This window comes from Podarcis bocagei, assembly GCF_964188305.1.
Source record: "Podarcis bocagei genome assembly, chromosome: 7".
Taxonomy (NCBI): Eukaryota; Metazoa; Chordata; class Lepidosauria; order Squamata; family Lacertidae; genus Podarcis; species Podarcis bocagei.
This window is the reverse complement of record NC_138132.1, coordinates 83414693-83440229: the sequence shown is the minus strand read 5'-3', so window position 1 is coordinate 83440229 and position 25537 is coordinate 83414693. Positions and strand designations below refer to the sequence as shown.

The 25537-nt window shown below is 47.8% G+C and overlaps 1 protein-coding gene across 29 annotated transcripts in view; it reads right to left on the bottom strand.

Annotated features, from left to right (window-relative positions):
- EIF4G3 (eukaryotic translation initiation factor 4 gamma 3) overlaps positions 1 to 25537 on the bottom strand; it is an 84855-nt gene that overhangs the window by 42893 nt on the left and 16425 nt on the right. For 8 of the 29 annotated variants that reach the window (XR_014010294.1, XM_081202885.1, XM_081202886.1 and 5 more), the window contains exons 2-6: positions 24729 to 24804; positions 15510 to 15653; positions 12864 to 12968; positions 3647 to 3742; positions 2627 to 2740 (exon numbers count right to left, since the gene is read on the bottom strand). Coding sequence is in view for 28 of the 29 variants with exons in the window: in XM_081202897.1 (XP_081059023.1) it covers positions 2627 to 2740; positions 3647 to 3742; positions 12864 to 12968; positions 15510 to 15653; positions 24729 to 24804 (535 nt within the window). In the remaining variant the exon portion in view is untranslated. The remainder of the gene's footprint in view (positions 1 to 2626; positions 2741 to 3646; positions 3743 to 12863; positions 12969 to 15509; positions 15654 to 24728; positions 24805 to 25537) is intronic. The other 21 variants (XM_081202887.1, XM_081202904.1, XM_081202890.1 and 18 more) reach the window with 10 other exon arrangements.

Genomic DNA, 25537 nt, shown 5'->3' with positions numbered 1-25537 from the left:
AAACCTCTAAAAACTTCACTGGGCACTCCTTCCTTTTTTAACAGAAAGCAAGCAAAATCCTGTGGCATATTCAGTGCAGCTGAGTGTGTGGGGACGGGTAGACCTGCAATGCTGTAGAATCAACTCAAGATTTCTCCCCTATCCTCTCCCACAACACACATGAGAAAAGCCACACTCACTATTCCCCCCCCCCCCGAACATTAACAGAAAATCTGCTATGAACAATAAAGCAAAAGAGGAGACTGCAAATGGGTTCACAACAACAACCAACAAGCAGAGAGAGAGTGTCATCAGAAATCAAGGAAACTACCAGAGCCTTCAGATCAACTGCCACTACCTTGCGGAAACATCTGGAGAGTTCAAGCTCTTTCTCAGCAGAAACTGGCTTTCCTAAGTGCCAAAGTTTACTGTGATACACTTAAATAACCTACTTTCCACACCAAATATAATATTCAGAAACAGAAACGGCAGACAGTCTCTCACTAGCATACAAACCTACAGAACAGGCTGCAGTGTCTATTTCAGGCAGAAAGAGATCACTTGTTTTCCATCAAAACGCCTAACAGATAAATGTCATTTTTCTCTCAAAACCTCAATGTTCTTCTTGAGACTTCCCAAACACTTTAACACAGCTGAACGGACAGTTTCTGGCCCGTTTGCTCAACTCTGCCATTCTACTGATCCTCCAGCTGTTGAGAAACACACAAATTGAGAGCAAGAATTGGTTGCTAGTTCTTATATTAAATTTGGCACAGAAATATGGTTCAAAATTTGCTCTGCCTCTAGTGTGAAAAGTGGGGGCACAAGCAAAGTAGGATGGTAAATATCTGACCTGAGAAGCACAAAGCATTAAGCATGTCTACTTCTGGTTAAATAGGCTGAGGCATAGAAAGTCTAAATTCCCAGAAAATCAGCAAATGCACACCAGTAACAGACCAAAAAACTCTGGTGTTCATCTGTCCAAAAGCAAAAGTACCTGTCTTATCACTGTTCCACAGGAAGTATCACTTCTAAACAGCTCAGAAATCAGAGCCAGATAGTTGCAACTTAATAAAATTATGTGAAAACCAATAGCCCAGTAAACATGTTATATGAAAAATAAATAAAACTTCAACGTTAGTGGGAGGAAAAAAGAAAGACCCTAGTCTATTTTGCACTTGCCACCATTGGCTATTGGCTGCATAATTCCTGCGGACAGAATTCTTTCTCTCTGCCTCTCTCTCTGCCCCTCTCTCTATTAGGTAACTGTAAGCAACAGAACAAACTGTAGTCACTGCTGGCTCAGATTAAAAATAGGTTTCCTTTTCCCCTTTGCCTGGAGTCACAATTTTTGCCTGCCAGATGCTGGTCTTGCTTCCAATTCCTTCTGTGCATATTTGGCAGGGGGGCCCCTCTCCCGCCATGGGTTAAAGCTGCGTTGTGGGCACACTGGCTGTGGCCATTTGAAAACAAAACCTTCCACTATAGCTCTTCTCTTCCCCACTTCAGCATTTTCGCTACGCTGGCCAAATTGCTTTAAAAAGAAACAAAAACCTGTTGCAATTTAGAAATTCACTGAAAAGTTTTTAAAGTCTTCCCAACTGGAATCAGCATGCACAGTGTGAGGCATTGGCCCTGCTGTAACAGAAAACTTGCCTGGGATGGCAAAGGTAGCCGTGTCCAGGCAGAGGCTGTGCAATTGCCAATGGCCCTTAAATGCAGAAATAGATTGGAGTAAGCTGAAGGGCAGCTATGGGAAGAAGCAGAACTAGGGTCCCTTCATTTGCCAGCACAAAAACAACTCCAGGGCCCACCAGCACCCTCAGCTTGGGCTCTGGTGCCATAGTGGGTGGGGGGCTGTCTCTCTTTCTCTCTCTCTCGCTCTCCCTCGCTCACCCTCCCCCAAGCCTCCCTTCAGGGCCACAAAGGGGGGACGGGGAGAATAAACCAATGGAAACCAAGCCCAGAACGAAATGCAAGAGCTGCTCAGCCTAGCCCATTTTGCATTTGTTTTGGACTTGCGAGGGGAGGAGGAGAGGTGAGTGGGGGAAATGAAATGTTATGTGAGCAATTTTTAGTCATGGGGTGGTAATGATCACAAAACGTGACGATGGCAGAAGACTGCACGCAGGGTAATATTTTAGAGGGGGGATTGTTCATGACCACAGAAAAATGGCTGACGTTATTGGTAGCTTCTTCCATCTTAAGGTTTCTGCCAAAATTGGGGAAAGTTCCTGTTTTGAGGAGTTCTTGCCAATTTCCCTCGAGTGACCAATCCAATCAAATGCAAATCCCCCACAAGGGCTAGAAAAGTAAATCTCAGGTACCTGATCACTCAGACCACCTGAAAAATTTGTAACAGGGTTATTGGGTTGTGGCTGTTGTGGGGTTTTTTTTAGGAGGGGGCACCCTGCCTCAGTTTCTTCCTGCCACCACCTTCGACAGCCTTGGCCCCTTCCAAACTGCCGCTGAATGCGGCAGCCCACAAAACACAGCGGCTTAAAGCAGAGATCGGATCAGTGCTTTTCTGTAGATCAGTCAACAATGTGGTCAAAAAATGAAACCAAAAAAAGCAACAGAACTGAAAGGGGTGCCGCGGGGGCACGACTGCCTGCAAGAAGGGAGTACAGTTTGTTATATTGCTTACAATGCAGTATTTTATCCAGCCTCTTCCCGCCAAGGACCTGTAAACCGGACTCTGTTCCAAAACCTTCCTCCGCTTCCAGTTGTCTGGGCAATGTACTGGCACTGCTCTGCTGGGCTGTCAAGAAAACTGGTTTAGAGACACGGCTCTCGAGTCAGACTCTCCCCTCACGTTTTAGCCATGAATGTTTCAGCTCTTGCTTTTTGCGCATCATAACAGGGAGGAACATGCCCTACTACAGTAAGGGTGGCTGGGGATGGAAGGGTGTCCCTTCTGCTGCTCAATACCAGTTTGTCATAGAGCAGGATTGTGGCCAACTACTGGGGCTGAGTGAGGAGGGAATGAGCTGGAGGGTCCTTTTCTAGACAAAAAACAAGAGTGTGCAGCTGGAACCAGCAGGGCTGCGAGCCCAGGAGCCCAGAATTGCACTGGCCGCAGGAAACAAGTTTCTCCTTCCCCACTCGCTACAAGCCCTTTAAAGAAGGGGGCACTAAAAGGCAAAGACACAAAGGGAGGGGGGGTGTCCATGCATCTACCACACAACAGCCACCACCAGAAGACACACCCTTGAAAGGCACAGGTTGTATCACTCAAACTTATGATGCAAGGTGGTGTGGATCAACGCAAGAGATTGAAGCCGGGCTCAGGCAGAGCACTCAAAGCAAGACCTGCAGCAGGAGCTGAGGAGAGAAGGGTCTGTGGAGGCAGCTTGGGCCAGGGGCCCCTCTGGCAGCAGGGCACCAGCACCGTAGGCAATGACAGAAGTGCCCAGGAGTAGGCATTTACAGGCTTCTGGAGAGCAGGCAGGCATCTCAAAAAAGGACCTGACTCTTCATCTCTGAGAGCCCCAGAGGGCTTCAACACTACGTCACTTGTGCCACCTGGAAGCAGAGGGGAAGTCCTTCGGGTGCCTTTTTCTCAGGGAAGCTACTCGCAAAAAGGTTAGGAAGTGCAATGCAACGGCTTTGCTGGACGGCTGGACAGATGCAGCACAACACGCAGGCAAAATAAGGGCTCCCTTACCGGCGAGCGCGTCTGAGGCTGGGTGCTCATCGTCTGAGGGGCCTGCGGGTACACCAGCGTAGTCGGTGCGGCGTTCTGTCCAGAGGGGTAAGGAGCCTGCCATGGGAGAGAGAAGAAAGACGGTTAAAGACATGACAAGCAACGGCAACCGGGATGGAAACTGCCTTCCCGCTGCTGCCTCAACTCTCAACTAGACTCACACTTTGCACCTTCAGACATACGTCATTGATGCAAAAGCCCGGAAACAAGGAACTAACCTTAACTTCAGATTTCAACAGTTCTATAAGTTAGGGGGTGTCTACTATCTCACTTAAAAAGCAACGGTTATCTTGAAGGCACTTAACTGCAACATTTGCCATGTTGGGTCAAGAGCAAGAATCTGTCCAGCCCAATGTTTCATCTCCTGAATGATGCTTGGGGGGAGGGGCCTGAACCATGGCAGAGATAGCTGTCCTCTGTGTCTGCCTAGCCCCAGCAGTGCCTGTAGGCCAAACCATTTGCTTCTGAGCCTCTATACACCAGGTACTCCCACCCTGCTGGCTTGCTCACCTCACTGGCACAGAATCTCACACACCTCATCCTCCTCCCTGCTGGATGGCTCAGTGGCACACTTAGCGCCAGAAATGTTTTGCTAATTCATGCCAAGAAGCAGCAGAATATCCAGCCCGTTACAATATTCATCAGGAGACTATTTGGCTCGAGAAAAACATTTCCGGATTTATGTCACAGTGATGCGCTTGAGGCTTAGTGCCTCTTTATAAGACAGGACAATGGCAGCTTGCACATCTGACACCCACACAGTTTTAGAAGACTTTAAAAAAGAAGCTCTACTGTTGCCCTTTGACTCTATGTGGCCAGGAGTTAAATGCACCTTCCTTCCTGCTCCCATTAACAGTCCAAGCCTCCTTGTAAGACTACAGCAAACCGCACAGTTCCCAGGCCCCTTGGTTGCTTCAGGGCCCTGTAGAGGAGGAGGAGATAAGGCCCTTTGCAAAAGGCAGCAACACAGATAAAACAGGTAAAGCTCTTGCAGCCAGTTAAGTCTAAGCAATGACACCTCTTGTCATTTCACAAGAAAAGCAGTGCCTTCTCCTAACAGGCCCCTGCGTAAGGCTAGCTTGTTGGTAGGAGGGGAAACCTGCCCAGCAACAGAGCTCATAACACAGGCTGGAGGACCCATTCACATAAGCAAGCAAACTCCCCATCACCCCATTTCAACAGAGGCAGCCCACTCAACAGAACACCACACCCTGAGCCCCGGAGCAGTCCTACAGCTTAAAGCAAATTGCAGTGCCAGAGCAGCACACAGGCTATGAAAGGAAAAGTTCTTCTACCAAGCAGACTGGCAGAGGAGGCTCAGTTATCTATCCTGGTTGTGGAGAATGAAATCTTCCTTCCACTGCAGCGAACACAGGCCTGAAATGGACCGATGGTGGTAGAGAAATGGAGTGATCTATCCCTCCTCTGTTAGTCCATTCACATGCCTAAACAGAATTCCCGGTAACTTATGGCTACCAGGTTAGTGCTTAACTGCAAGGCTGGTACAAAGGGTAAGCCAACTGACAACTGTATGCAGGTTGCCTGTGCACACCAGGCTCCATCCATAATTGGTCTCTGGGTGTTCAAACAACTGCCAGGTTTAGAGCAATTCCTGTTGCCCTTCCATCAGGGCTCACCAACCCATATGCCCCCTAAAAGATGCTATGGACACCTCCATGAGCCATTGCTCAATTCTGCCCATCCTTCAAGGCTCTCACTGAAACATGTGACACTTGCCTTTCTTCCATCCCAGCTGAATGGGATAATTATCTTGCCTACTGATCTCTGCTTGGCACAGAAAGATGAATGCACATGAGAATTTTAATCGGCTTATTTGTCTGAAAAGTGGTGGATCATTAAAGTTTATTCTGTTCAGCATTTTACAATTTGCCTGCCAGATGCAATGAGAGAACCAGGGAGTGGATCATTCTAAAATTCAGGGAGATAAAATACTGCTGTGCATATGTGTGTGTGTATGCGAGGTGTGTGTTTTTTGTGCACAGAGGTACTTTTTTATTTTTTTAAAAGAGTCTCTTATCATCAGGTACATGTGACTCCAAACACTCAAAGCAGGGCATAAGGCAGTCATTTGGCTCATATTGAATGCAGAATTCCAAGATGGACTAGGCTAGGTTTCAAAGTCAGCAGCTCCAAACTGTGAGATCTTGGACCTCAAGAGTACACAGCTGAACAAAGGGATCAGTGGCAGAAATGTGGTAAAACACAATTAATAACACCCCCTTAGGTCCCTACTCAGAACCCATTGCGAGGTTGCAACCTAGCCTAAAACAAGTTGTAACAGCAACAGTACTACCACCATACAAATAAATGGCAAAAAAAGAAGTGGGAACCCTAATGCCATTCTGGGCTAAGGATAGGTGCTGGATCTGAAAAAGTTGAATGAAAACTCCTCCTAAAAGGGGTGTGTGACAATAAATCATACTATCCTCCCCTTATTACAGTCAATAGATTAAAGTCAAGTGCAGCTTTCTGAGACCGGGTGGATTTTGGTCCCACCTCAGCACTGGACAAGCCCAATACTCTGGAAGGGACTCTGGAAGTCATCTAGTTTAAGCTGCTGCTCAAATAGCACCTTATTTAAGAAAAGTTACTACAGGGTATGCACAGATACTCAGAAGCAGTTTGCGAATTAAAACATGCCAGAAAAACAATCACTACTGTAGTGATTCACCTTTGACAGAGGCAAAATCCAAAGCAGGCACCTAACCACCTTCCAGGCTGGTGGAAGGAAGGGGCAACAGTTCTCTAAGGGCAGCCTGTAGCAGCAAAATAGCATTTTTCAGGAGCTGTTCAGTTGCATGGCTCTGGGTATGACCAGATGTTTGAAGCCTGCAACTGTCTAGTTTGTTAGGTGGAGTGAAATGGCAAATGAGACAAAGATGCAGCAAGGTCACTTAGGAAGCAAATTTTGGCTCCAGGCAGGCAACATTCTGCCCATGAAGCACCCCTAACTTTTGCCAGCCTCGCTGCATCAAGCCCACTGCAATGACTCAACAAGCCAGTCTCTTCCCCGCAATTCACTGTCTTTGTCTTGGAGTACATCAGCAAGCGGCAATTAGCAGCCACATTTCTGAGTCCAATTTCAGAGCCCAATTAGCTGGCCCAGAAGGGCGAGATGGAAGCTCCAATGTAATCCTGGTGAGCCAATCAGGGTCTGGCCCGGGGTGGGAAGAAGTGCTTCTTGCCATGCACCAAGAGCATTCCCTGCCACAACAATCTGTATCCAGGTTAACTCCAATTCTAGCCTGTCCAACCTCAACATCTGAGGGTTGGGACATGTAATTTATTTATTTTTTAAAAGCAGTGATTATTTCTAAACTTTACAAATGCTGCAGCACCTTGAGACACAGCAATGAGTGATGACTGCAGAGCACTTCCCTAGATCACATTCACACCATACATTCAAAGCAGGATTCTTTGGGGGAGGCCATATGCTTCAAATGCATGGTGCAGATAAGCCCGTGAACATGTGGACTTAAGGAGGAGGAAGTTACTTGTGCAAATAAAAGCAATTACTAGACAAAGTGCTAGCACTCCTCAACCTTTTCATGGGAGGCAATATTAACTTACAGCTTAAACTTTTAAGAAGTTCTCTTCTCCTAGCAGCCAGGCTCATTAACAGCATCATACTGGAAGAACTTAGAGGGGGATTTCCTGACAAACTGGAACAACAAAGTGTGGCAAACTGTATTTGTGGAAAAATTAAATAAAACTGACACAAGGCCTGAAGCATAGACTCATTTGGAATCAAATGGCACAGTTTTGTTTATGCATATGGCTAAAAATGAAAACAAGAGGACTTTCCTCACGTTACAAAACTTTGGCTAACTTAAACAGTTTATCACCTTCTATACAAACAGCAGTCTGGGGTAAGAAGCTTACATTATTTGGTAGTTATTTTGTATGTACTGCTTAAACTCCAGCATTCAGATATATGTACAGTGGTGCCCCGCAAGACGAATGCCTCGCAAGACGGAAAACCCGCAAGACGAAAGGGTTTTCTGTTTTGGAGGCGCTTCGCAAGACGAATTTCCCTATGGGCTTGCATCGCAAGACGAAAGCCCATAGGGAAATGCTGGCGGTCGGGAGCAAAGACTTTCGCCCACAGCCGGCCTTCAGAAGAGGACCTCTTCTGAAGGCCGGCGGGGGGCAAAAGTCTTTGCTCCCCCCCCGCCTGCCTTTCCCCCCCCCCGCCTGCCCCGGGCGATCTTAAAATGCTGGCGGGTGGGAGCGAAGCGTTCGCTGCCGACCCCCAGCATTTTAAAATCTCCAAGGGACAGCAGAGAAGTCTCTGTCCCGGGGAGATTTTAAAATGCTGGGGGTCGGGAGCGAAGCGTTAGCTGCCGACCCCCAGCATTTTAAAATCTACCCGTGTCCCGGGAAGGTTTTAAAATGCTGGGGGTCGGGAGCGAAGCGTTAGCTGCCGACCCCCAGCTTTTTAAAATCTCCCCCTGTCCCGGGGAGGTTTTAAAATGCTGGGGGTCGGGAGCGAAGCGCTGCCGACCCCCAGCATTTTAAAATCTCCCCGTGTCCCGGGAAGGTTTTAAAATGCTGGGGGTCGGCAGCGCTTCGCTGCCGACCCCCAGCATTTTAAAACGCTGTTCCGAAGGGGGGACGGGGACACCTGCCCCCGCCGCCCCATTTCGGAAAGCTGTTCCGAAGTGGGGAGGGGGGGTGGGGACACCTGCCCCAGCCGCCCCACTTCGGAAAGCTGTTCCGAAGTGGGGAGGGGGGGTGGGGACACCTGCTCCCGCCGCCCCACTTCGGAAAGCTGTTCCGAAGTGGGGAGGGGGGGTGGGGACACCAGCCCCAGCCGCCCCACTTCGGAAAGCTGTTCCGAAGTGGGGCGGGGGGTGGGAACACCTTCTGAAGGCGGGCAGGGGGCGAAAGTCTTTGTCCCCCCTGCCTGCCTTCCCAGGGGCTTTTAAATCGCCCCGGACAGCGGAGAAGTCCTCCGCTGTCCGGGGCGATTTTAAAATGCCGCCCGCCAGCATTTTAAGATCGCCCCGGACAGCGGAGAAGTCCTCCGCTGTCCCAGGGTTTTTTAAAATGCTGGGGTGGGAAGAAAAGCCCTTGTCCCCCCCCCCCAGCCTTCAGAAGAGGTCCGGGGGCAGACTGTCCCCGGACCTGGTCCGAAGGCGGTTTCCCTAGGAACGCATTAATTGATTTTCAATGCATTCCTATGGGAAACCGTGCATCGCAAGACGAAAAAATCGCAAGACGAAGAGACTTGCGGAACGAATTAATTTCGTCTTGCAAGGCACCACTGTATGTAGATGTTATATGTTTGAATGAATTTCATGAAGAAAGAAAAGAAGCAGCAGCTGCCTCTTCCGGAGTCAGCCAGCTGGTTCATTTAACCCAGGGCTGTCTCCTCTTACTGGTGAGGACTCTGAAGGGTCTCAGGCAGAGAAGGGTGACCCCCAGCCCTGCAAAGAGACTGGTGAATATGAGGCTTGATGCAGGCAATGGGTGTTCTTTGACACCAAGCAATGGCACTTCCTCCTTCCTACATTATCTCGGAGTAAGAGGTATGATGAAGGAATCCTTATGTGTTTCAAGTTGTCAAAGAATCCTCTCACCATGGACCTTCCCCCTCATTCAACCCCCACCCTCTGTTCCTGCCGGCTGAAATAAGCAAACAACAACAAGGGGAGGATTATTTTTATCTGCATTTCGAAAGGAGTTAGACCTGCTGTGCAACAAGATCCCCCCCCCCACTCCGCCCTTGCACTAAATGTGCCAGGAATAAACAGGCGAAAGCCTGGCTCACGTCAGGGGGAGGCTGAGAAAATGCTGAGTCATGCACAGCTCTTGCGCTTCCTGCTCTAAGCAGCGGAGTGGAAATTTCTGCCGCAGCGCTGTGAATTCTTTCAGCGCCCTGAGAACTTTCCGTGCCCACAGGAAGTCACTTGCCAGCTTAAATGCTGGGTGCATCCGAGGGACCACCAAGGAAAGACATGACAAAACCAGCAACACCTCACACCCTTACACAATCCCAGCTCTGAAATGTCCCATGGATGAGGACAGACTTCCTGCTCTAAGCAGCGGAGTGGAAATTTCTGCCTCAGCGCTGTGAATTCTTTCAGCGCCCTGAGAACTTTCCGTGCCCACAGGAAGTCACTTGCCAGCTTAAATGCTGGGTGCATCCGAGGGACCACCAAGGAAAGACATGACAAAACCAGCAACACCTCACACCCTTACACAATCCCAGCTCTGAAATGTCCCATGGATGAGGACAGACTTGCAGTCCCTGTGGAGGGCAAAGGACACCCCTGGCTTATTAAAGCTGGCTTGTTCAGGCCAGGGATCACTCTCACAGCAACTCATGAGCAGGCTGGACCCGGAAAAGGTATGGTTTCACTCTCACCACCTTAATGCATTTGGCAATTTAACCCTGCTTCTAGCTACAAGCAACAGGGCCCCTGGGTATTTCATGCTTTCCTTCGAAAGCCAGCCGTGACCTAATGACACTTAAAATAACTGCCTTAGATTTCAGAAGGTCTTTATGAAATTGTTGCCAAAACAGCTCATTGGAAAAGCATCCATAGTCCATAAGATGGCTTCAAAGCTCCTTAAAGCCACACCTTTTCCATCCGTCTACACAAAGTTCCACGGAGAGCCCTCTTGCTACAATGGCTATTTATATAAAATATAGATATTCTCTACCTATCCATTCTGCATGCAGAATGTAAGCCAGCACCAGCAAATGCTTAATTTAAGGTGCTCAAAAGAGGGATTCTTTTTTCTTTTCTTTTTTAGGGAATGGAGTGGACCACATATCAAAATATCAGTCCAGCTGCAAGAGTTTTGCTTTTTGAAAGAAGCAAAAAGAGGAAGGCTGCATCCTGTGACTGCAGAGCTAAACTTCTCTGAGATTATTCCTCAGCCTAGCAAAGGACACTGCTGGTGATGCAGGGCAAAAAGGAAGAAGACTAGCATGTCCTTACATGAAATGGCCCAAGAGACCTTGGCTGGCACTGCTGCACGTTCCCATCTGTAGAGCTTCCTTCTAAACACAACATGCTTTTGAGTCACATTATGAATTAAAGCAAACCCCCATCTCCTCCCACTCCATTGATGAATTGCTGCAGCAGGCACAAAACAAAATGCTTTTGGGCACTGGGGACAAAAGGACAACAGTCAACATGACTTTTCCTCAAAAGCCCACACTGAAAATGACATCCCACATGCTGTTTTCTATGACAGCACACCGATGACAGCTTATTACATCATGCCATATTTACATGTGATATGGGATCCAAGACACGCTGCTTTATTAAAGCAGAGTCAACCATCAGGAAGTGCTGAGGAAGGCTGAGCAAAGAGTTGGAAGAGACCCTGAGGATCATCTAGTTCAACATCCTGCAACACAAGAATATGCAGCTGTACCTTACAGGGATTGCCCCTGCAAGCTTGGCGTTATCAGCACCATGCTCTAACCACACTGTTACAGCCAAGAGGGAACCAAGCTGTAGAGAGCTCTGGAAATGCCTTGCAGGAAAACATGACTCACTTAAGGCACCACATAGGAGAATGCTACTCACCAAAGCCTATGGCACAATTCCTAATGCCGTTTCCACTACTACTAGACTTTACCCAGCCAAATGGGACAGGAAGGGGACAATCCTAGAGTAAGCCACATAGGAAAAGGCAGCCAAGGTCACAAAACTCCAGAGTCCTGAGTCTGGGTGTGGAATTTCTGAAATTCAGAATCTCTTCATTTCAGAAGGCAAATTGCTGGTTCTGGGCTACCTGAATATTAAACAAAGTTTAACTACATTCTTGGGAGTTAAATAATGAACCTCCTATTCATGAAAGCTTAGAAAACTGCAAAAACCCTTTCAAGTAGGACAATAAAAATATATTTCCAGAAAAGCGCCATGTAGATAGGGGACGTTTTATTCTCTGCAACTGAGAGCATCATCAGTTGGGCCAAGAAAACTCTAAATCAAGGGGTAAAACACTCAGATACTCAAGAGGGACACCTTTGCAAGAACTCAACAGGGCTGCACGACTATGTTAACCACAGAACAGCTTTGTTACAAAAGTTAAATGTCTTCTATGACCCATTCTCTGTTAACCCAATTTCCTCCCTGTCCATGCCTTACAGCACCACTTCTCTATTCTCCCTTTGTGAACTTTCTTTTCCCCTTTATGTGCCATGTCATGTGCTTCTGGATCCAGGAAGACAAAAGGAGCAACACAGAAGTCATGATGCAAGCTGCATTTTCCTGTCCCCACCCCTTTGGATCGCTTTCAGTGGACCTTGGATAGCTCTCCGTGGCTCCCACAGACCAACACATCATAAAGGTTTGGAACCAAAACTTTCCTTTTTTAATTAAACACCTTCCTAAAGGAAACGTTTTGAACCTGAGCAATGAGTGAGCGCCAAACCAAGTATAAGCGACTTTCAATGCAAGACCTTGGCACTGCCAAACTGAGGTTAGTGCGGAAGGCTTCACTTTCTGACCTCCTCACATGCAAAATCCCTTATAAGCAATCCTGAATAAAGGGTGTGGAGGGAAAATGGAATCCCTGCTGTTTGAGGGACAGCCCAAGTAGTCAAGAGGGTGGCACCCAATGCTCATCCTACTCAGAGTAGACCCACTGAAGTTAATGGGCATGACTAATGAGAATCAATTTCAATGGGTGTACTGTGTGTAAAACAAATGTTGGACACAACCCAGAGTGTATGGGGGAGGCAGATGTGGGCCGACAGATACAGCGACTGCCAATGGCTGGGAACACAGGTGGACCTTTAAAATGCTAAGCCACATCCCCAGACTGGACACGAAGCTAAGACTCTCACCTTGCACATCTACGCCTACTCCAAATTTGAAACTTTGCCATAGAATTTAACACTTTCCAAGACAGAGCAACAGCTTTGAAGCAAAAAGTCCAGATGGCATGGTAAGATGCCTCAAGGGCAAAATACTGAATGGAGCTCCTCCATACAGCTCAAGTTCTCCACGTGTTTTTAAGGCTCCCCATGAACATTCCTTCTGCCCTGAGCCTTCCATGCCTTTGCAGGAGGGGCCTCCCCTGTAAGCCACAATGGCCCCACCCTAAATGAGATCTCCACCCATTAGAAAAACAAGAGCCAGGCTTTTCCAGCGGGGCATCACTTAACCTTTTTTTTCCTCTTGTCACTCACCATCCCACATCCCAGAATCCTTTGCACCAGTTCCCTTGGATCTTCAAAAAGACTGCTGGCTCTTGGGTGGGGTGGAAAGCTTCTGTCCCTCCTCCCTCCTGGCTGCTGGAGCGAGAGTGAAAGAGAGCGACAGAGTAAGAGAGAAAGGAAGAGAGTGACAGAGAAAGAGACAGAGAGAGGGGTAGAGGGGGGGTGGGGAGGACAAGAATGATGGCGGGTGGGTGGGGGGTGGACAGGGGTTGGCACATCTCCACGTCAATGCTCCGTTCTCTCTCTCCTTCTACCAGGCTGATGGGAGCAGATGCATCCCCTCCAACTTCTCAAAATACTTTCTACACACCTGGATGGGGACGACCTCCCTTTCTACCTGCCTTTTTACAATAGGCTAAATGAACAAAAAAATCCCAGGGACATTTCTACCCATTCTTCCCCTCCTCTAGAACTAGGGAATTGTCGTCAGCAGAGCTTGGTACTCTAGATAAAAGGGTACCCACTAGTAGTGACCTCTCCTGTCATTATGCTCTCAGTGGCTTCAAGTGCAGGACTCTGCTAATCTCAAAACAGCAATGTGAAAGGTCTGTGGACCAGTTGCCATCAATTCTCAACGCCCCCTGCAGGAGACCAGCTCCTTTGTTTGACACCCCCCTCTCCAAGTCTCCTGTGAAGCTGCAGGGATCTGAATGGGGAAACCAAATGGATCTATGCAGGCAACCCTTTTTACAGAACAAGCTACTATGTGCTTCAGTAAGACTGCCTCCCCAGGGGGGAAAACGAAAAAGTGGAGAAATACGATCAGTTATCAGAGACAGGTGACCAATACATTTTCCTATCATCAGCACGCTACACTCATGACAACATCCCAGAGATGAATGTACAAGACTTTATATATTCTTATGCCATGTATCAAAAATGTGAATTACTTTTGGTAAATTTAGGCCTGTGCCCTGGAAAGAAGCAAGGGTTCATATCCTGTTAACAACTGAGAACACGGGCAAAATATTGGTTAACAATTGCCTTAAGCCCTGAGTGGGTGAGCAATGGATTACCCTTTTTTGTAAGTGGAGGAAGCGGTGGCATTCAAAATTATCTGGACCCATCAGAGAAATATCAATAACAAATGAACAAGAAGTGCCTCTTGTTGGCAGACAAAGACCTTCTGAGGTGAGGAGGACACCCCTTGCCTTTGTTTAGAATCAAACTAAGAAGACTAGCAGACTCTGTGCAGGGCTGACCTGCCAGACTTGGCCGTGACTTAAGTTCAGGTAAGAAATCTGGAGAAGGCGTTACACAATCAGAGGTGCAACATTCTGGAGCAACTTTCTGTGGAAGAACCTCACTGTACTCAGGACTCAACTGATAAATTCGTAAGGAATATTTGCAGTTTATTTTTTCTGATGCCTCAGTAGAAGGCCTGGAGGTGGGAAAAGGTCATGGCTTTCATCTCTCTTCTGGAATATTGGGGATTGACACAGGAGTTGGAGGTCATGGGGATGCAGCTGGGCAGGGTAGCTATTTCTGGTGCCCACAACAGTTACTACAGTAGCCACTCCACACTCCACAACTTTCAGAGCACTCTTTGTCTTCTTTGGTTAGGCTCTTAACACACAAGACTACACAAAATCCTTTTCTATCAATAAACTTGGCAGCAAGTTTTGAGCTGAACTGGTGGGGTGTCATGCCTACTGTCACATGATGCACATGTCAAGTCCACTGGAAAAGGTGCAACAACTTGAGTGACTCATGCACTATCTGGCTGGAGGAAACAGATGCAGAGGGCTCTCTCATGCCTGTATAAAAAAAGCTCAACCTCGCCTCACCCCCAATTCCTCCTTTACTAAGGAACCAAAATGGGGCCCTGCATCACGCTTGAGGGTCTGGAAGTTATCATGGGAATCAAAGCAGCTGATTATGTTCCAAATAGGATTTCAAGCACCAGCTCATCTGTCCGAGAACCAAGACTTCTAGTCTCATGCAGGAATCTACAGAAACAGAGGAGCCGCTGCCCCCTCCACTTGTATGCTTCTGAAAGCTCCCACACTCTCTGCCTTGAGGCATCATTGCCGAGGAGGCCTTGGTGCTCAGCAGCTCACTGCCTCAAGCTGCCACAGGTCACATTGCCTAGGCATGAGGCCCACCCTTGGACAGCGCATCTGCCCTACCTTTGCTAACTACAAATACATTCCTCCTCTCCTTTGCCACGTCATCCCTCGTCTCTTGGAAACGTTTTGAGGAATTAAGTGATTAAAAACAAGTTATGGCTTTCAATTATCTCAATTCCTTGTCCATGTGTATTATTTTTACTGTGTCCATTTTCTCTTTCAGCACATGCAATGAGTTCTGGTCAGAAAAGAAAAATGTACCTGCCTAAAGGCATGTTATTAAAATCACTGCCACTTAGCAAAAAAAGCGCTTAGTCTGACACGAGAGGCATCCCTGCCAATGTCCAATTGAGGGGGTGGGGGTGGGGAGCGCCCTAAAGGGAACCCCTTTCCTCTTCCCCTATCCTTGGCCAGCAAGAGGAAGAGCAGCTCAAGTGAAAGTAGCATGCAGACCAGGGTTAGCACTGCGCAAAGCCAAGATCTCACCCACACCCCATGAACTTATAGAAAGGCAACTCAGACCTGAGAAGCAGGCGCCAAACCTTACCTGGGTGAGGCTTGGGGAGGAGGCATGTCCTGGTGGCGTTGCAGCAAGGGATGGGTGCCCCTTGCCTATTTCATGTGCAGAGTAAGGGGAGGGGGCAGGAGGGCCTGGCTGTCTCGCAACCTGCGTGACCTGTGAGGAGATAAACTGTTAGTAAAACCAGAGATTAGTAAAGCTCCCTCCATGGGGGTTCATTTACATGCTGAGGCTACAGACCTGGGGAGGAAAAGGAAGCGATCCATCCTTTGGCTCACAATTAGCTACTACTGGACACACTCACCGTCTCTCTGGCCACCCATAAAAAAGGACAGGGAGAGCAAGAGGCTGCAGGAGCAGAGTTTGTTCACACGCCTTATCTTGCATCTCAGAACTTGAACACAGATGAAGGGTACATCTCCAATGGCAAAAGGGCGAGCCTTTCACCTGGTCAACATTGCCTTGCTTTGAGAAATCTTTAGAGCTTCAGTAACGAGAAGGCGCTTATCTTTCCTTGTAAAACTTTGCATTATTTCCCAATGCACGGGGGTCCTTGGCACATGCTTGGTCCGCATCAAGCATCCAATGGAAACAGGTGGCTGGCAATTATTTTGGAATTCTTAAATTCCTATTTGGCCCTGAGACACACTCAAAGAGGCTTCCCCCCAAAAAGATAAATCCTACAGTTTGTAGCCAGTGCTAGTCCTACTCAAGAGTAAAGCTAATGAAGTTAATGGACACAACTGATTTAGGTATACACTGAGTGAAACTTAGCTAGATGCAACCCCATAAAATTGTACTGAAGGAGCACTAAACACAACCCCCACTGCAAGTCAAACAGCAGCACTCTGAAGCTGAAAGTGGGCACAGAAGTCACTCAATGCCTGGCAGAGAAGAAAGACTGAAAGCAGGCCTGAAGGTGGTCTCCTTAGAAGGAAGTCTTAGGACACCTGATGATGCAGGTGAAGAAGCTCATCTTCCAAGAGGAAACAGAGCTGACAACAGCAGCTCTCCCCATTTGATCTTTCACTCGTGGACTGGAGGAGCAACTTGGGAAAGGTGCTCCTGGAGATCCAGAGCCCAGGTTGTGCAGGGCCTGACTGGTCCAAACAATTGGAACAATTCAATATGAAGACATCAAGTTTTAATATTTTAAATCCCCAAGGAAAGAGATACTAATCTGAAATCACTCAGTTCAACTAACTTTCCCAAATTTTACTTTATTGTTATTATTTACTAGATTCTGAGTAACTTACAGTATATTTAAAAACACAGGGTTGTCTCCAACAAAGTCCTACCCAGAGTAAGCTCACTGAAACTAATGGCCCTAAGTTAGCCGTGCCTATCAATTTCAATAGGTTTACTTTGAGTAGGACTAATATGGGATACAACCCATAAGCATTAAGCAAAACATATTGTACTATCAGTACATTCACACAGAAACATGTGCAATTCATTAAAAAATAATCATAATATATGAACCCACCCTTCCACAGCAGAAACAGAAAGCTTTGGCAGCACGCTAACAGATTTTGCAAATCATGCAATTGCAATCAGTGGCTGTGAACTATCCTTTACCAACCAGATATTTAGGACTACAAATCCCATTTTCCACAGAGAGCTCCAGCATGACACAGTGCTGGATGGAGCACACAAGAGCTTCAATCCAAAATTTCTAGAGGGCACAAGGACGGTGATGGTCACTATAAACAAATTAAAGCATGTTGGTTTGCAACTAAATGAAACTTTTAGACTACCTACCTAGGAAAACCTTTTGTATCTGCTCAGAGGCAATAAAGGCGGGGAGCAATTGCAAAAACACTGTGATTTCTGTGTGGTTCTATGTACACAAGCAAAGATACTAAGGGAGAACACTGAAAGGCCACAAACCAGTGGAATGAGATGCCCTGGATTGTGGGCCAAAGTCCCAGAACTGCACAGTAGCAAGGCAGGTAATTACTGAACAAAAACTGCTTTTCTCCACAACATTTGGCTGCTAGAGAGTCATAAACACACATGAATTTACTGTAACGACACATTACTTATTGAATCATGCTTATAATGCTTGGCCTGAGAAGTCAAAACACCCCACCATGGAGTTTCCTTTTGCACAGAAAAATGGGCTTTAATTTAGTGTATATGAGAGAGGGTCATGGGCTCCAGTTTTAAGAAGGTAGGGCACAATTTAATCCCACAGCATGCAAAACAAGGCAAATGCCTGAGTCCTAAAATTTCCGGTTTTAAACAGTTGTGAATATTAACCTAAAGCTGAAGCTGACAGAAAATGCACATGGCCATAGATGTCATCGGATTCAGGAGTGCCCTTAACCCATGGGTAGGCAGCCTAAGCCCGGGGCCAAATGCGGCCCAATTGCCTTCTCAATCTGGCCAGTGGACAGTCCAGGAATCAACGTGTTTTTACATGAGTAGAATGTTTGCTTTTATATAAAATGCATCTCTGGGTTATTTGTGGGGCACAGGAATTCGTTCATTTCCCCCCAAAAAATATAGTCTGGCCCACCACATGGTCTGAGGGACAGTGGACCGGCCCACAGCTGAAAAAGGTTGCTGACCCCTGCCTTAACCCATGAAAATTATTGTCAGAGGAAGTGTAATCGTAATCATAATGCTTTATTTTATACTGCTCAGAGGTTTTCTTACAATCAGGTAGTATATAAATTCTCTTAATAAATAAATATCTCCAACACAAACAAGAATACGTAAGTCTGTTCCCCATATCCAGATCAATGTGTCATCTTGTCTGGATTCAGTTGCTGCTTTGAACACTGAAAACCTGTTCAAAACACTGCTGTAAATTTATGTTATATTCTTCATAGCAGAATGCAAGTTTAGTAAATAAGTTGTTCTCTTATTGTAAGATTATTCAGTTAAATTAAGTGGCTAATTAAGAAACTCGTGCTTGTGTTTTCTGTAATACAGAGCCTTACCTTGAGCCCCCTGCCCCCCACCTGAAATGTACTTGAAACTAATTCCACAATAAGTACAAGATTGGATACATTAAAGTGCCAGGAAGAAGGCATTATGCGGAATGCCACCCTTCATTACTTAACGGATCTCTCTCTTTCAGCATTTTCTCTTGGGGAAAAACTCCACCCACCTGTACCAGAAGGAGAAGCAGAATTGATACAAATCCAAAAAGGACAGAAAAACTCTGCTGAGGGTTTTGCAAATGCCACTTTTATGAGTTAAATCTGCACCGTTTGCCAGTAAAAACAGGCTTTTCTCCACTGGGGGAAGGCTGCAAATCTGTAAATGGGATCTTAACTTTGCAGCTTTGCAGGGACAAAGCAAGACTGGGCTGCCTTTCCTGCCAGCCGGCCCTTTGTGATCTGACAAAATGGCTGTCTGTGTGGGAAGTCAATGCAGACTGGGCCAGAGGAATAGTGCAGCATGTCTGTCACTCTTGATTCCATCACAAAGTGTGAGAGATTCTTCACCTTAGGGATGCTTCTGCATTCTACCCTGAAAACCTATTTCAACAGCCCTTTAAACACCCAAACCACCTAAGATTAGAAAAACAACAGCTGAGGGGGGGAAGGCAGTAAGGAAGCCCCACAAGAGAGAGGCCCTCCAGTCTCAAGAGCCCAGCAGGAAGCAAGAATTACCAATAGTTCTATTTCCCCAAAGCTGAGGCATTACAGGAGCAACGGCTGGAAATGGTCCCAGGAGCTTCTGTCTGTGTGTGTTTCTATGCTGACAATACCTAGGAGAGCAAGAAAAAGGACACAAATCCCAAGACCCTCATGGAGCTCAAACTAAGGAGCTAAAGGAGGCCCTAAAAAGATACCCAGCCTTTGGGCCGCATCGCCCAATCTCCTGAGGTAGTCCTGGCTGTTCCCTTCAGAGTCATAGAACTGCATAGAACTGACTGGCTACCAATTCATAAAAACCAAAAGTGCTTTTTGATGGGAAAGGAAAGCTGCTGCTCACCTAAGGGGCTCACTGGCCCAGAAGCACTGGCAAAGGTGCTTTTTGGGGAGAAATCATAATGGGGAGAGGTTCCCTCCCTTTCGCTTATTTCAGCTGTGTCAAGGTGGCTGATCAGAAACAAGAAGACCCAAGACAGGAGGCAGAAACTCTTCAAGAGACACTTCAAACAATGCCAATTAACACATCTGCTTCAGAGGCTGCATTGCCAGATTCCTTTTGAAGAGAGGTGCTACGCTAAATGTTAGCACCTAACTTATGTGCCTCTTTGATCAGAAATTATGCACATTTTGCAGGCATAAAGAAAAACCTAGAATCCAGCCAGCATACAAACTGGCCCTTGCTTTTAGAGCACAGCACTGCAGTTCAGTAGCAGCAGCAGGAAAGGTCTCCTCTGTTCTGCTTATGAAGTGGCAAGAGCTGCTTAGATCACAAGAGACCAAAGTTTTCGAGAGGATGCTGGAGATTATTGCTGTGCCTTTGTTTAAATGACACCCATCTCTGGAAATCCTTTGGCTCAGATCTTCAGAGCTCTACAAGTCAGCTGGCTTTACCAGTTACCTTCTACAGCAGGTGTGGGGGAATTCTCTGCATCTGCTCAGGGAATAAGTAGGCTGGGGCCTACATTCAAAATGGGCTGGGCTAAAGCAGCATTGTTACAACACAGTTGCTATTCTCATCACATTTTTATTTACTGTATACATTATTTATATAACTGACTTTACTTTTTCTTTTTTGTTGAAACTATTGACAAAAAAAAATATGGAAGGAAAACTGAAATCTAAATACAACAAACACTGTAGTATTCTGGTAAGGGAGAACCCACCTTTCTATATCTGTCTTTATGGTTTGCAAAAGCTATCTAGACTTCTCAGGCCAATAATTATAAATGATACAAAGTCATTGGTTGCCTTGATCGTTGGCCTCAGCCCTGTATACCTGAAGGAGCATCTTCACCCCCACTGTTCAGCTCAGACAGAGGTCCAGCTCCAAGTACCTTCTGGCAGTTCCCTCACTGAGAGAAGTGGAGCTACAGGGAAGCAGGCAGAGGGCCTTCTTGGCAGTGGTGCCCTCCCATCAGATGTCAAGGACATGAGTAACTATATAACCTTTAGAAGATATCTGAAGGCAGCCATGTATAGGGAAGCCTTTTAATGTGTAATATTTTATTATGTTTTTATATATGATGGAAGCTGCCCAGAGTGGGTGGGGCAGCCCAGTCACATGAAAGGGTACAAATAACAACAACAACAACACAGTAATAATTACAATTAATAATTACTACTACTACTACTATTTGCTTGTCATGGGACCCACAGACTGACCAGCTGTCAAAGATACCAGAAGCCAAGTGATGTATTTTGCCAGGATTGTTCAAGGTGTCTGTATGGGTGATTGTGTACTGTATTCCTAAATTGCACCCTCCAGTTACCAGAGCTCTGCCATGTGTTCAGCTCTCAAATTATGACTATTTATCATTCTACCAACCAAAAAGGAGGGAATTTCCTTTCTATCTCAACAGTGGAAAAAACAATGGCCCCCCAGTAACTAACACCCCACACTCTGTGTATTTGTAACACATGCACGTTTTCTCAGAAGTTACTGTATTTTTCGCCCTATAGGACGTACAGTGGTGCCTCGCAAGACGAAATTAATTCGTTCCGCAAGTCTCTTTGTCTTGCGGTTTTTTCGTCTTGCGATGCACGGTTTCCCATAGGAATGCATTGAAAATCAATTAATGCGTTCCTAGGAAACCGCCTTCAGACCAGGTCCGGGGACAGTCTGTCCCCGGACCTCTTCTGAAGGCTGGGGGGGGGGCAAGGGCTTTTCTTCTCACCCCCAGCATTTTTAAAAACCCTGGGACAGCGGAGGACTTCTCCGCTGTCCGGGCGATCTTAAAATGCTGGCGGGCGGCATTTTAAAATCGCCCCGGACAGCGGAGGACTTCTCCGCTGTCCGGGGCGATTTAAAAGCCCCTGGGAAGGCAGGCAGGGGGGGACAAAGACTTTCGCCCCCTGCCCGCCTTCAGAAGGTGTTCCCACCCCCCACCCCGCCCGGCTTCGCAGCAGCGCTACGAAGCCCGGCGGCTGGGGCAGGTGCTCCCGCCCCCCCACCCCGCTTCGGAGCAGCGTTCCGAAGCGGGGTGGCTGGGGCAGGTGTTCCCACCCCCCGCCCGGCTTCGCAGCAGCGCTACGAAGCCCGGCGGCTGGGGCAGGTGCTCCCGCCCCCCCACCCCGCTTCGGAGCAGCGTTCCGAAGAGGGGTGGCTGGGGCAGGTGTTCCCACCCCCCGCCCGGCTTCGCAGCAGCGCCAGGAAGCCCGGCGGCTGGGGCAGGTGCTCCCGCCCCCCCCACCCCGCTTCGGAGCAGCGTTCCGAAGCGGGGTGGCTGGGGCAGGTGTTCCCACCCCCCGCCCGGCTTCGCAGCAGCGCTACGAAGCCCGGCGGCTGGGGCAGGTGCTCCCGCCCCCCCCACCCCGCTTCGGAGCAGCGTTCCGAAGCGGGGTGGCTGGGGCAGGTGTTCCCACCCCCCCCCCGCCCGGCTTCGCAGCAGCGCTACGAAGCCCGGCGGCTGGGGCAGGTGCTCCCGCCCACCCACCCCGCTTCGGAGCAGCGTTCCGAAGCGGGGTGGCTGGGGCAGGTGTTCCCACCCCCACCCCCCGCCCGGCTTCGGAGCACGGGGAGATCGCTTCTCCCCACCGCCCCTTGCTTCAAAAGAGGTCCGGGGGCAGCGGGAGCGCTTCCCGGGGAGATTTTAAAATGCTGGGAGTCGGGCGTTCGCTGCCGACCCCCAGCATTTTAAAATCTCCCCCTGTCCCGGGGAGATTTTAAAATGCTGGGGGTCGGGAGCGAAGCGTTCGCTGCCGATCCCCAGCATGTTAAAATCTCCCCGTGTCCCGGGGAGATTTTAAAATGCTGGGGGTCGGCAGCGAACGCTTCGCTGCCGACCCCCAGCATTCCCAGCATTTTAAAATCTCCCCGGGACACGGGGAGATTTAAAAATGCTGGGGATCGGCAGTGAACGCTTCGCTCCCGATCCCCAGCATTTTAAAATCTCCCCGGGACAGGGGAAGATTTTAAAATGCTGGGGATCGGCAGCGAACGCTTCGCTCCCGACCCCCAGCATTTTAAAATCTCCCCGGGACAGGGGGAGATTTTAAAATGCTGGGGGTCGGCAGCGAACACTTCGCTCCCGCCCGCCAGCATTTTAAGATCGCCCGGGGCAGGCGGGGGGAAGGCAGGCGGGGAGGAGCAAAGACTTTTGCCCTCCACCGGCCTTCAGAAGAGGTCCTCTTCTGAAGGCCGGCTGTGGGCGAAAGTCTTTGCTCCCGACAGCCAGCATTTCCCTATGGGCTTTCGTCTTGCGATGCAAGCCCATAGGGAAATTCGTCTTGCGAAGCGCCTCCAAAACAGAAAACCCTTTCGTCTTGCGGGTTTTCCGTCTTGCGAGGCATTCGTCTTGCGGGGTACCACTGTACTTTTTCTCCTCCAAAAATGAAGGGGAAATGTGTGCGCGTCCTATGGGGCGAATGCAGGCTTTCGCTGAAGCCTGGAGAGCGAGGGGGCTCGGTGCGCACCGACCCCTCTCGCTCTCCAGGCTTCAGGAAGCTATCTGCAAGCCGTGGGTGAGCTGCGCGACTTTGCGCAGCTCTCCCACGGCTTGCGGAGAGCTGCCTGCACCCCGAAGCCTGGGGCGCGCTGAGCTCAGCACGCCCCAGGCTTCGCGCAGCTCTCCCACGGCTAGCAGAGAGCTTGCCTGCACCCAGAAGCTTGGGGCGGCTCAGCTCAGCACGCCCCAGGCTTCCAGCTTCGCGCAGCTCTCCCACGGCTTGCGGATAGCAGCCTGTTCTGGGGGCTGGGGGGAAAATAACAATTTTTTTCTTTATTCCCCCCCCCAAAAAAAAACTAGGTGCGCCCTATGGGGCGAAAAATACGGTAGTTCCACTCTTGTCAATGGACTTCCAAAAAGGTAAAACAAATGGTTTGCACCCCTTAAGAGTTGTAATAAACTAAGTCCTACTCTGAGTAAACCCACTGAAGTTAATGAACCTAAGTTAGGGTCTCCTCTGGGTAGGACTACTGTTGGATAAAACTCTTAGCTTTCAAGTTAATGCTCTTACTTAGTATCCTTGTAAATATGCAGTCCTTGAGAAATATGCCTACCAAAGACTTTGGACAATCTACTTAAGTTATTTCTGTATTTTTTCTAAAACGCAATTTAGGCAATGCACAAGGATACAACATAGGACACATGCACACCATCCATTTAAAGCCCATGCGCCCCCCAATAAACATGGGAACTGTAGTTTACCCCTCACAGAGCTACAATTCCCAGACCCTTAAACTACAATTCCCAGGATTCCTTAGGAGAAGCCATGTGCTTTAAATGCATGGTGTGAATGTGACCTCTGTAATGAAAAAATAAAGAGTGTTGGTGGCCATCTGGGCCAGCTCATTAGCAGTGGGTCTCACTGCCTTGATGCTCATATCGTGCCTTTAAAAAACGCAGCATTTTTCTCACAGCTCAGCAACAGTCACACAGCCAAATAGCCCGGCCTCCTGACCCACATCTTTGGCATAAACCCGGAGTGGCTAGATCAGCTAATCCTTCCTAATCTCTTTTCTGGAAGAGTCACTTCACTGTGGGCTACCTGTTCAGAAGCCAGGCACAGAAGACACCTCTTGGGCATCCACCCATTACGGGCACAGAAAGGCAAACACACACACACAGAACCCACAAGACACCATTTGAGGAGCAGCCTTTAACTGAGCTCCTGTACTAGAACGATTTAGCACCACAGTCAATATGTGGCAGACTCCTTCATTCTTGCCTTCCGTAAGACCTCATTCCTTTTTTAGTGTAACTCCAGCAACTATGTTAAAGAGCATCCAAAAGACTGTATGAACTTTTGCAGCTTATATTGAGGAGTTGTGATTGCACTGCAAACATGTTATCTGAATCAGGTCTCACCTGCCAAAGATACTGGACAGAAGAGGCCTGAATGAGGGCATCTCCCTAAACCAGCAGTTTCTGTTAAGTTCAACTCTGAATTATTCATTTGCTTATTTTGAATTAAACAAGTGGTTTTAAAACAGAGCTGCTTTTCTAAATGAAGATTACACACTTGAGTCCCAGGATTGTTCTATGGCTGGAGGCAGCTAAACTTTTCACACAGCCCCACAAAACTCTAAGAGCTCATATCCAGTTGATTAGCTGCAGGAAGAAAAGCAGTGTTATTTAAGCAAACCACAACTACACAGGAACCAAAGAACTTGGCAAAACTGCTGGGGAATACTTACAGTGCTGTACACAGCTGAGACGGTTGGAGTGAAGATTCGATCCTCCAGGGGCTGCTGCACAGGTCCCCGGGGGATTCTGTAAAGCAGCAAATCAAGGAAATCACAAAAGTCTAGAGGAAAGTGTGTTTGGCAGGAAAGAAACATGTGAAATCCTTTGCCCATACTAGCATAAAAACGGAAGTTTTTACCAAACGCCAGAAACCACAATGAAAAGGGGCTCACATTCAACACTGTAGCTGGAATAATTTCTACGGCCAAAAACTAGCTTCCCAGAAGATGTGACCAGATACAGTAAAACAAAATCAATAGACCTGAGTAAATGAGAGATCTAAGCTGAGAGTTGTAACAGACGACCCAATTTTTATTTTCAATATAAAATGGCCACCCTCTTTCAGTCACCCAGGAAAACAGCTCATCAGCTGCAGATCCGTCTGACGGAGGCCAGGCCTGAGTCTCCAACAATGCAGGAAGAAAGAGAGAGAGTGCATTTATGTCGCTGGCATTTCACTCTATTAATCCTTTTCCCTACTTAAAAGCGGTTCTGGGAACTAGAATTCACTTCTTAACAGGCTGACAATTTTGTAGCTTAAAGGAAAGCTGTCTTTGATTGGCTGCCCTAAACTTGCAATTAAAAGAGCTGCAATAATCCAGAATATCCACACTGTAAATAAAGGTGTAGCAAAAAAGGGTTTTTTCTAATGCCACAGAAGGATAACAATAAAAGGTTTGGTAAAATAAAATATATGTGATTCAACTATTAGAATCCTCTGCAACAGGATTAAGCTCTCTCATAAACTACTAGTTTCCTT